Here is a 12,597-nt window from a genome sequence, read left to right as displayed (position 1 = left end):
CCCATCGGCCTCCCTGGGGGGATCGTCTCTTTGAGGGGGGTCGGCCCTCGCAGGTTGTCGATCATTTTGTCCGCCTGGGTGGATCCGCCCGGCCGGGAGGGTCTCGGTGGAGATGCCCAGCCTGGATAAGTTCCTCGATCTTATCCTTAAGGGCTTGACACTCGTCGGTTGAGTGTCCGATGTTTTGGTGGTACCGACATTGCTTCCTCCGGTCGGCATTATTTGGGCTGGCCACCTTCCTTAGGGGAGGGATCAACTTCGGCGTTGAGGGCCTCGTCCAAGATCCTCCCCCGCTTGGTCGTCAGGGGTGTATACCTTGACAACCGGATCGGTCGTTCCTTTGACCCGGCCGCCCCTTACGATTCTTCTCTTCCTTGTTTTTCTCTCCACCAGCCTCGGCACGGACCTGGTTACGGAATTCTCTCAGCTCTTCCAGCTGCATGTACTTAGCAGCTCTCTTTCTTAGCTCGTCCAGGCTGTCGGCCGGCTTCATGCACAGGTTGTCGGCAAAGGGCCCCGGACGCAGGGCCGTCAGCATGTGGTGCATGGCGACGTCCGGACTCAGATTCCGGATGCTCATCGCCACTTTACTGAACCTATCCACGAAGGTTTTCAGCGACTCTCCCTTCTCCTGGCGAATGCCTACCAGAGCGATGGAGGTTAGATGGTGCGGCCGGCTGGTCGCGAACTGCGTTTCAAACTTTGCGACGAGCATGGCGAAGCTGTCGATGGAGTTGGGTGAGAGCTTGGTGAACCAACTAAGGGCTGCACCCTTCAAGGATGTGGGGAACACTCGGCACAAGACGGCGTCGTCCGAGGTGTAGAGACTCATATGGGTTGTGTAGGCGTCCATATGCTCGTCCGGGTCGGTCGACCCGTCGTATCAGTCTCGGTTGAAACACTTCCACTTCTCAGGAAGTGGGACTTCGATGATGTTGTTTGTAAAGGGATGTCGGCGGTTCGGGTCGGTCGTCGGGGTCGTCCGGGTGGACCTGATTAGGCACGACTCGTCGCCCATCTCAGTCTCGCGGGGAGGGGGTCGGCCTCTCGTCCCCTCGGCCACATCCGGGTTGGGGGGAGAGGTGTAGGACTTGCCGACCACGTTCGTCGGTATGACAGAGGGTCCTCCCTCCCCCAGCTTCTTTCTCATATCTTCGTTCTCCCTGCGGAGAACTTGCAGCTCTTGCTCATTTTTCTGAGCGGCCTCCTCGGCCTTTCTTCGCATCTCGGCCATCTCCCTCTGGAGAGACAGCAGCAACATTGTTTGGTCGGCTTCAATCATTCTTTCCATGCTTCTTGTTGAAACCATCTACTTTTTTCCTTCAGCTAGTTTCCCTCGGCCCCACGGTGGGCGCCAATTGTTCCTGCTAGGGAGATGGGACCTAGAGAACTGTTGAAGTCTTCTTCTCCTTCCTTCGGTCGGTCAGGTGACTGGGTAGTGAACTGGGGTTCTCTTCGCCCTCCTGCTTCTCCTTCGGCCCTCGGCCTCGGCTGAACACCGGATGGTGGGGGTACCTGCGAAGGCACTCCGACGCTCAAGTCAGTAAAGCGGGTGGTCAGCTCTCAGAGTGATAAAATGACATACCTTACTCCTTGGGATGCGTACTATTTATATTATTCTAGTGGGCCTACCTTGTTGGGCCCATTTATCGAGGTGGACACCTCTTAGGTTTGCATTACCTAATTCTTAATGATAGATTAGCTTCACTGATCTTGGTTTGAGCGTTAACTGTAATAGGGGTCGGCCATCGGCCAAATCATCATGGCATGGGTCGGCCATCGGCCATGTTCCAGTGGTCTCGGTCGTCTCGGCCAAGTCTTCTAAGGTCTCGGCCCCTCGGCCTCTCGGCCAAGTCTTCTAAGGTCTCGGCCTCTCGGCCAATTCTTCTCAGGTCTAGGCCTCTCGGCCAAGTCTTCTAAGGTCTCAGCCTCTCGGCCAAGTCTTCTAAGGTCTCGGACTCTCAGCCAAGTCTTCTCAGGCCTCGGCCTCTCGGCCATACCGGTACATTAACAATTCTAGTCTTACACTATCAGAAATTTGTAGATACCTTTAATGCTTCTTACTGGCATTGATCTCAGTTGCATATTTTCTAATCTCCACCTTCTTTCTGATTCTAATTATTTTTGTATTTATGGTTATTTGACTTTGCATAAACATATGTGTGCCCTCCTACACCCTCTCATTCTCTTACATCTTAATAAAATTTCAACATGTTTTAGGACATATGTACTAATTTGAGAAAGAGAAGGAAGCATTGTTACATTTATTAGTTATCCATTCCCATCCTTTTACTTGTAGCAATCCAAATATTTCCTCTCTATCCACCATCATATTCTTGAAAATTATTTCTATGATTCCATTTGCTCCACATAATTGCTATCCATATACCTCCATATCTGATTTCTTTTGTTGCTTACATTTGTCAACTAGAACTGATTCAAATTTTGTTTGGGGTCATTATGGGACATAGTAACAACTCTATCCACCTATGATAAAGATTCCAAATTTTTTTTTTATATCTTTCAAGTGAAGAATAAGCGGTTTACTATTTCCTCCTCTTTCCCACATAGGCACATAAGAAACTATCTATCATGATACCGCTCTTTGTCAAATTATCTTTTGTGGATGCTCTATTTAACATAATCATCCATGCAATGCATAGGACTAATGGGGTGACCTTGATGTTCCAAAACATATTATAGAAATCAAAATGTTCTCCCCTTAAGTTATTTTTCAAAAATCTGATACGCAAATTTTACTTAATACTCCCCTAACCCCTCTTCTTTCCACACTCACCTATTTTTATTATTTCGATTTAGATTTACATTTGTTTAGAATTTTTATTAGTGTATCCAATTGAGGAATTTTTCAGTTGAAGCATCTTCTCCTCTAACAGAACTCCCAACTTCAAATATTATCTTTCCAACTCACTGTTTCCATCAATTTTTCATCGTTTAAGGTGGAAACAATTTATAATATAAGGAATTGATAAGTTTCATTATTTAATTAAATTCATGCAAAAGGTTATATATTTATTAACTTTAATTGTTAATTAAGCTATGACTCAACCCTAATTTGAAAAATTAAAATTTAATAATATATTTTGGATATGAGATAAATAAAATTATTTATTCCCAATTTTGAGATATATTCTGGAATTTAAGGAGAGATGTAGGAAAGGGATATATTATGAATAGAGATGTCACTTAACCCAAGCCCAATTAGGTTAAATAATGGTGTAAGGCAGAAGTGAAGAAGAGAGAGGAAACCCTAGGAAGCAACCGTCAAGGAGAAACGTTTTACATCTCTTTCTTTTGTTTTGGTGAATGTAATGGCCACCACGAGTGGCTAACTTATTTCCTTTAGGATTGAATGTAATTGTTTCAAACTTTTATGTATTGAAGTGATATTTATCTATAACATTATGCTCTTATTTGATATAGTTATTTTCATTTTATGCTTAAAGCTTGAATTTTTATTTTTGATTTAGATATTTAATTTGACTCAGAAGTATTTATGATGATCTGACTTAAATGAAAATACTTGATATGTTTTAATCCTACAAATAAATTATTATATATCAAATGCTTTATAACATATTTTTTTAATGATAAGAACTTTTGTTAAATAGTTGAGGAATCAATGTTTAGGAGATAATTTTAGTAATTTCATATGTGAGGAATCAATATGAATGACTTTTTTTGTTGCATCAATATCAATTAAGTAAGAATGTTGTATGTTTTTATTTACCAAAATGCAAATTAGTGAGAAAGATTAACTTCAATCTCAATTCTATCAATCAACTTTTCATAATCATTTACTCTGTTTTTATTTAAATTACAAGCAAATTTTATTCAAACAATACTCATATACCTTTAGACAACACCTAAAAAGCGGTGCCTAAAGTAGGAAAAGTGTTGCCTTAACTTTAGGCAATGCTTTAAAAACACTTTTTCAGGCGTGAAATATGCAGTCGTGGGCTTAGGTTTAGGCAACACTTTTTTGCATTCGTTGCCTTCTCTTTGTAGAATAGGCAACGTTTTTCGGAAAAAAATTTAGCAACTTTGTTTCTCATAATGGTTATGTTAGAGTTAAAAAGAGTCTAAGTTCAAGAGGGGAGGGGTGAATTGAGCTTATCAAATTTTCGCAAAAGAAGCTGCTTTACAGTGTAATAGAGGTGAAAAGAAAAAATTGATTTTAAATGAAACAGATTGTTTTTACAGATGACTTTAGCACAACCAGAACATGATCAACACGGTTTAGATCAACCAGCAGTAATACCAGAAACAAATTGATTAACTTTCACAGTTTATAAAGTTGCAGTTTTTAGCACAGAATTAATCAATTTTACTTAACACAAGGCATCTAGGGTAATGGACAAATGTCACAGTTCAGTCAAGGAAAACAGTTCACCCTTTTGCCATATTACAGATTCACACAGCAGCTTGATTTATGTTTAGAAGATTGATTAACAAGTTAGAATGGCAGATTTAATCAGGTTCAGAATTAACAGATTTAGATTCAAAAGAACAGATTCCTTTCTTGACAGATTATGTAAAAACTCAGAATTAAGTGCAGGGATGAGAAGAGAAACACAAGAGAATTTTTATACTGGTTCACTCATCAAGAGCTACGTCCAGTTCACCTTACTCCAAGGTGGAATCCACTAAAACAGATACAATCAATTACAGCACACACAACAGTTCTTGAACCCTTCAAGAACTTCAACAACCAAGGCTGAAAAACACTATTCCAGCATACCTTGCCCTCCAAGAAACCCTATCTAGAGTGACTAACACTTATACCTAATACAAGAATGAATAAGGGAAAGATTACACCGGAAACTGTGTTGCAAGAACATAAACCAGTTGTTCTATTTGCTCCAAGACAGTACCAACACCTTCAACTAGGACAAGGTTCTTCAAGAACAAGCTCACATGTATTTCTCTTTTGAAAAACCTTTGCAAAACCTTTTCAATTCTCTTTTTCACACACGAAATGTTGTATCTCTGTCAAAACTGTGATTGTTCAGCATTCCTTCACGTGAGAAGGGCATTTTATTTTATAGAGAACAGTTTCTAACCACTTTTCAAAAAACAGTTACATAGCAGTTTAAAAAACAACAGATTGATTCTAAAAACAACAGGTTAAATGTTAACAAAACTGCCAGCTTAGCTTAACTGAAATAGCAGACTGAGCTTTACCTTTGGTGCCCTAACAGAATTTCGGAAGGCCTTTAACAGAGCAGAAATAAACCGATTGCTTCTCAATAAAACAGATGTATTTTTGTACTGAATCAAACCATTTAAGAAAACTTTAAAAAGCTTTTCCAAAACCATTTAACCACATCATGAGCTTGATCTTACTACCTTGATTTTGGATCTAGGATGGGTCATGCAGCAAAAGACAACCTTGAATACACACAAGCCTAAAATACAGAATCATCTAAGACACATAGCAACCTCCAAAGCAACCTAGCTAAAGACTACATCAAACACACCAATGCAAGGTTGAGATGAGCTTCATCCATCTCCAACAATCTCCCCCTGTTTGATGGAGACAAAAACCTCTTTGCTTTGTATACTTGATGATCAAAACTGCACTGTACTAGCTTCCAAGCAAACTGCACAACAACATTTAGAGATAAACCAGAATATAACAGTATATGAGTTGTGTGCTACATCCCTACAGGTTGAGCCAAATCATCAACTTATGTGAGCACTCTTTCATCTGTCCTTCTCCCCCTTTGGGTTCATCAAACAGAGTAGAACATTGAATAAAAGAAGCACACCACAGATATGCATAACAGTTCAAACTAAAGCCAGTTTATAGGTCTATTACAAACCAAAACAGAATAAAAACCGATGCAGAAAGAAAAAAATAGAGGAAACCAATTGTTCAACAAGACATAAAGGATGAAATCTTTGTAAAGATCACTTGTTATAGTGGTAGAGCTCGGCTAGCTGCTCCTGAACTCTTTCAATTTGGTCATCCAGGTGTTGAAACCTGTCTTGAGTCATTTCATAGTACTCCTTTTGGTTGTATGTGAGTGTATCTAGCCTGCTTAGAACTTGCCTTTCGAACATGGATAGAGGTTCACCTCTATGCACAGGTTCCTGATATGCTACCAATGCATTTTGACTTGTAGCAACAACATCCTCATTTGCAAAAGAGTGAACTGGTGACTTATCCATGTGCTGCACACCATCAGCATTTTCTTCTTCTTCATCTCCTGGATTAGCTGCTTCATTCTCAGCTCTATTTGCAGCATTCCTTCGAAAGATCCAGTTGTCTTCCTCCTTTTGGAACCCCATTTTCAAGAGAGTGGAGTTGTCTATTTCACTGCCTGCCTTAATGGTGTCATTTCTCTCATTTGCAGTATCAACTTCAAAATAGTCAATTAGTTTTGATACAAAAATTGCATATGGAAAGCGATAATCGGGAAGCCTTGTGGATTTGAGCATATGCTCTACCATTGTACTTACCCAATTTACCTTGAGTTGATTCATTATACAGTATAGCAGAATCAAATCCTCTTCTTGAAGAGTAGCATGATTACTTCCTCTAGGAGTAAGCTGCCAAGCAATTATGTAGGCTAGGAGTCTTGGAATTAAGGTCAGATTACCAGCATGAAATCTAGCCACTGGTTCAGCAGGATTTCTAACACAGCTCCTGTAAAACTGCATTTTGTTGAACCCTTGAATTCCTGCAGTATTCCCTTTGCTAACCTTCATTCCTGAATATTTGATTCCTTCCACATTGCTCCATATTTCCCTTGTAATTTTCAGCTTCACACCTTTCACATAGGAGACCAAATTTTTGCCATCTTGAACAAGATTGCTGTAGAACACTTTCACCAGGTCTGGATAGACATTTCCAGTCTGGATAGATTTTCAGACCTCAACCAAGAAAATTCCAGCACCTTGGGCACATTGACTTGCTTTCTGCTTGTTTCATGGATGAACCTTGTCATAGCTTCAGAATCTCCAGCAAACCAGTTTTCTAGAATGCCTTGGCTGCTGTTGGATTTCTCTTTGGATTTCTTCTTTCTGTGTGATGAGGATGCCATGCTCTATCTTTTTTTACCTGCACCTGTTTATCAAAGGACAGTCCCAGCTAGAGAGAGAATCAGTAACAATTCACTTGTTCAAGAGAAAATGGAAATTAATATTGTAAATGTTTTGAACCTGGACAGCTTGTAGTAGGAATGAGATAGTGTGCAAAACAATTAATCAATGTCAGATTAATATAGAGCTTTAGATCAGATTGCAAGAATTATGGGTTTTAAAAAATCAATTCAATCAGATATGCTTCAGATTTTATTCTTGAGGTACAACAGGTTCAGGTGTTGATTTACGCACGAATATATTGGAACCAGATTTCAGTTTGACAAATCAAATCTTTTGCACCTACACAATATCCACTCAGTTAGAATACCCACATAATAATTGTCACAGACCTGCTATTAACCGTAAAAGCAGTCAAAGATAAAGAGAGAGAGAGAGAGAAAAGTAAATATTTCTCTTTCCTAGTCACAGCTGTGATTCTGAAACAGAGAGAAAACACGTTAAAATGTAAAATAACAGATCGAAATTTTTACTGCAGAGGACAATTTAAGCTAATGATACCCAATTCATTTAGAAGAAAATAAAACCTATCTTTAGCAAGAGGTTTAGTAAAAAGATCAGCCAATTGAAATTAAGTGCCAATGAATTTGATATCACAAGTTCCATTAGCTATATGTTCTCTTAGAAAGTGATGTCTAATTTCAATATGTTTAGTTCTTGAATGCATAACAGGATTCTTAGACAGATTTAGCACTAGTGTTATCAAAATTTATAGGTATTTTGTTGAATAGAATCCCAAAGTCACTTAGCTGCTGCCTTAGCCATAAGGTTTGAGCACAACAACTTCTAGCAGCTATGTATTCTGCCTCTGCTGTAGAGAGAGCAACACAAGCCTGTTTCTTACAATGCCAAGAAATTAGACTTGATCCAAGCATGTGACAAGTCCCACTTGTGCTTTTCCTATCAACCTTGCAACCTGGAAAGTCAGAATCTGAAAAACCAATTAAGTTTAAAGATACATTATTAGGATACCATAATCCAACATCCTTAGACCCTTGCAAGTATTTCATAATTCTCTTTGCTGCATTGTAGTGTGATTCCTTTGGATCAAATTGATATCTAGCATATAAGCACACAACAAACATAATGTCAGGCCTGCTAGCAGTTAAGTATAACAAAGAACCAATTAAACCCCTGTACTTATATTGATCCACTGATTTTCCTGCACAATCTTGTTCCAGCTGACAAATTGTTGAAATAGGAGTGTTGATTGCTTTGCATTGATCCATATCAAACCTCTTAAGCAGCTCCTTGCAGTACTTTTCTTGACTTATGAAAATTCCATCCTTGAGTTGTTTCACTTGTAGTCCAAGGAAGAAATTAATTTCTCCTAACATTGACATCTCAAACTCACTCTTCATTGTTTTCACAAAGTCTTCACACATCTCTTCATTTGTGGATCCAAAGATAATATCATCCACATAGACTTGTACAAGTATAATGTCTTCTCTTTTCTTCTTTATGAACAGAGTTTTATCATAATTGCCACGGTTATATCCTTGAGAGAGAAGAAACTCACTTAGCCTCTCATACCATTGCCTAGGTGCTTGCTTCAATCCATATAACGCCTTCTTAAGTATGTACACAAGCTCTGGATTTTTATGATCTTCGAACCCTGGAGGCTGAGATACAAACACCTCTTCATTAATGTAACCATTTAAGAATGCACTCTTGACATCCATTTGAAATAGCTTGAAACCTTGTATGCTGGAAAATGCTAGGAGTAATCTGACAACTTCAAGATGTGCTACTGGTGCATAGGTTTCACCAAAATCAATTCCCTCTTCTTGGTTATAGCCTTTAGCAACCATCCTTGCTTTATTTATAGTGATAGCCCCATGTTCATCCATCTTGTTCCTGTACACCCACTTGGTTCCTATAATATTCATCTCATGCCTTCTTGGAACCAAAGTCCACACTTCATTGTATTCAAACTGGTTCAGTTCTTCCTGCATTGCTGTTATCCAATTGTTGTCTTGTAGTGCTTCTTCCAGACTTTTAGGCTCAATCTGTGAAGAAAGGCCACTATTCTGCAGAAATTATTAAGTGAATTCCTTGTTGAGACTCCTTTCTCAATTTTACCAATTACATGGTCTAGTGTGAGATCCCTGGGTGTCTTCCATTCTTTAGGCAATCCTGCATTCACAATAGATTCTTTGATAGCATTTGGATTACTTGCATCAAGCTCACTAGATTGATTCTTTTGCAAAATGGTTCTTAAATCATCCATACCAGGTTCATCCATAACAGATTTAGGCACAAAACAATCTGTTTCATCAAATACAACATGTATAGATTCTTCTACTGCAAGCAATCTTTTATTATACACTCTATAAGCATGTCCATTTATAGCATATCCAATATGTATTCCTTCATCTGATTTGGGATCAAGTTTCCCAGATTGTCTTTACCATTATTTAGAACAAAGCATTTGCAGCCAAAAACCCTAAGATGACTAATGCTAGGCTTCCTACCTTTATACAATTCATAGGGAGTTTTCTTAAGAATTGGTCTAATCAAGGTTCTGTTAAGCACATAAGAAGCAGTGTATACTGCATCAGCCCAAAAATATTTAGGTAAACCAGATTCATTTAACATGGTCCTAGCTAACTCCTCTAATGACCTATTCTTCCTTTCAACTACACCATTTTGTTGGGGTGTCCTAGGAGCAGAATAGCTATGTGTGCTACCATGTTTTTCACAATATCTATCAAATTTTGCATTTTGAAACTCTCCCTCATGATCACTACGAATCTGTTTTATTCTATTTTCATTTTCATTATGCAGAACCTTAGCTAGTTTCTTAAAGGCTTTATATGCATAATTTTTAGAAGCAAGAAAGAAAGTCCATGTATATCTTGAAAAGTCATCAACAATCACCAAGGCATAGTAATTTCCAGCTAAGCTAGCAGTCCTAGATGGTCCAAACAAGTCCATATGTAAAACATCCAAGCCTTTATTTGTAGAAACGACATCTTTAGATTTAAATGAAGTTCTTATCTGTTTTCCCTTTACACAAGCATCACACAATCTGTTATTTTGAAATTTTATGTTTGGTAAGTCAGAAACAAGTTCCTTAGACTTCAACTTATTCAAGTGATTTGTATGGATATGAGCTAGCCTCCTATGCCACAACCAAGACTCATCACTTTTAGACAACAAACACTCATTTTTAGAACAGCTATTCATAATGTCTAAGAGATAGATGTTGTTTACCCTTTTTCCTGTGAAAAGCACCTTACCAGAAATTTCATTTGAGATTGTACAAGTGTTAGCTTCGAAATCAACCTTGTATCCCTTGTCACAAAGCTGGCTAATGCTTAGAAGACTATGCTTTAGCCCTTCAACATACAGTACATTCTCAATAGTGGTTGAGTCTTTAGTGCCAACATCTCCTCTTCCAAGAGTTCTTCCTCTATTGTTGTCTCCATATGTGACGTGTCCTTCACCTTTGAGTTTTAGGCTTATGAATTGAGTCAAGTCACCTGTCATGTGCTTCGAGCACCCACTGTCCAGGTACCACTGATTTTTCCTGCTATTCTTCTGCAAAAGCACATATGGTACCCCTTTTAGTCTAGGGTCTAGTATGATTAATACCTTTCCTTAGGAAGCCATTCGGCCAACCCTTTTGGAACAAGGTACCTTCTAGCTTTACATGTTCTAGATACATGTCCAGACATCATACAATAAAAACAAGTTGCAGAATACATTGTATTTGAACAGCTAAAAGAGGAAAAACTTGTTTTGGAAGGAACAAAAAAACTTGACAGCTTTTTCACATTGCTTTTCATTTCAGGATTATATCCTAGACCATTTTTATTAAAAACTGCATTCTGTGAACCTAATAAAGTTTCAAGATTTTCTCTTCCTTTGGTGAAATTTGAAAGTGTTTTTAACAAATATTCAACCTGTTTTTCCAGCTTCTTACAATTATCACAGGTTTTTATTGATGCATGCAAACATGTTAATTCAAGGCTAACCAATTCAGTTTTAGCTTTGTGCAGTTCTTCTTCAAGTACCCTATTTACTCTATTCAATTTGTTGCAAATGACAGCTAATATGTTTGCTTCATCATGTGTTTCCTTAAAGGCAATTAATAGCTGATCATAATTTTCAGAATTAGTAGAAAAATCACTTACTGAATCAGAGTTAGATTCTTCATCATTCACCATAAAGCACAGATTTGCTTCTTCACTTTCGGTTGAGGAATCACTAGATGAGGATACATCATTTTCTTCCCATGAGATGTATGCTATTTTGCCTTTGCTTCTTTCACTCTTCTTGCTTGCTGATTTTTCTTTGTTTTGATTGTTTGGACAATCAACCTTTATATGACCTCGTTTACCACATCCAAAACAAGTGTAATTGGAAGAATTTGAATCATTGGATTTAGAATACCTCTTTCTTTGTTGAGTTCTGTCACGGTTTTTCTTTCTAAGAAATCTGCTGAATTTTCTGGTGAGCAGACTCAATGTCTCATCATGTTTAGGATTCTCTTCTTCCTCACTTGTATCATGTTCCATGGTAGTTTTCAAGGCAATTCCTTTGGCTCTCTTCTCCATATTTTCTTGTTCTTTCAATCTTTTCAGCTCTAGTTCATGCTCCATCAACTTTCCAAAGAGTGCAGCAGTGGACATCTTGGATAAATCTCTGGATTCTGAGATTGCTGTTACCTTAGGCTGCCAGCTTCTATCAAGGCATTTCAGCACCTTTATGTTGAGCTCTTCCTTGTCAAAGACTTTACCAAGGCCAGTGAGGTGATTTACAATATGTGTAAATCGTTTCTGCACATCTGCAATACTCTCTTCTTATTGCATTTTGAACAGTTCGTATTCCTGAATGAGTGAATGCTTCCTTGCTCGTTTCACATCATCCGTCCCTTCATGAGTTACCTCTAGTACCTCCCACATCTCCTTAGCTAAGTTACATTGAGAAACTCTAAAGAACTCATCCATATTCAGTGCAGAGGTGATGATGTTCTTGGCTAAGGAGTCATATTGAGCCTTCTTCCTCTCGGTTTCACTCCATTCAGACCAAGGCTTCTTTATTCTTTCTTCTTTGACAACCTGCATAGGTATAAAAGGTCCACTGACCACTGCATCCCAAATACCCATAGACTCCATAAAGATTTTCATCCTAATTTTCCAGAAAGCATAGTTAACACCACCAAACATAGGAGGTCTATTAATCGACGCACCTTCAACAAAAGGCATTTTAAACTTAGACATCATGCATACACTTGAGCAAAATACAAGCCCTAACTCTTGATACCAATTGTTAGAGTTAAGCAGTGTCTAAGTTCAAAAGGGGAGGGGTGAATTGAGCTTATCAAATTTTCGCAAAAGAAGCTGTTTTACAGTGTAACAGAGGTGAAAAGAATAGATTGAATTTAAACGAAACAAATTGTTTTTATAGATGACTTTAGCACAACGAGAACATGATCAACACGGTTTTGATCAACCAACAGTA

At 38.6% G+C, this 12,597-nt stretch overlaps 1 protein-coding gene and 1 pseudogene across 1 annotated transcript; both read right to left on the bottom strand.

Moving 5' to 3' along the window:
* Window positions 1–301: 301 nt before the first annotated feature.
* Window positions 302–832, bottom strand: LOC137838624 (uncharacterized). Its single transcript, XM_068647865.1, has one exon. The coding sequence runs from the start codon at window positions 830–832 to the stop codon at window positions 302–304; it is 531 nt and encodes a 176-aa protein (XP_068503966.1).
* A 5,102-nt stretch (window positions 833–5,934) lies between these two features.
* Window positions 5,935–12,341, bottom strand: LOC150028046 (uncharacterized; annotated as a pseudogene).
* Between the last annotated feature and the right edge of the window lie 256 nt (window positions 12,342–12,597).

This window comes from Phaseolus vulgaris, chromosome 4 (assembly GCF_051622355.1).
Source record: "Phaseolus vulgaris cultivar YP4 chromosome 4, ASM5162235v1, whole genome shotgun sequence".
Taxonomy (NCBI): domain Eukaryota; kingdom Viridiplantae; phylum Streptophyta; class Magnoliopsida; order Fabales; family Fabaceae; genus Phaseolus; species Phaseolus vulgaris.
Note: the sequence above shows the minus strand (reverse complement) of the source record. Positions and strands in the feature narration are given on the sequence as shown.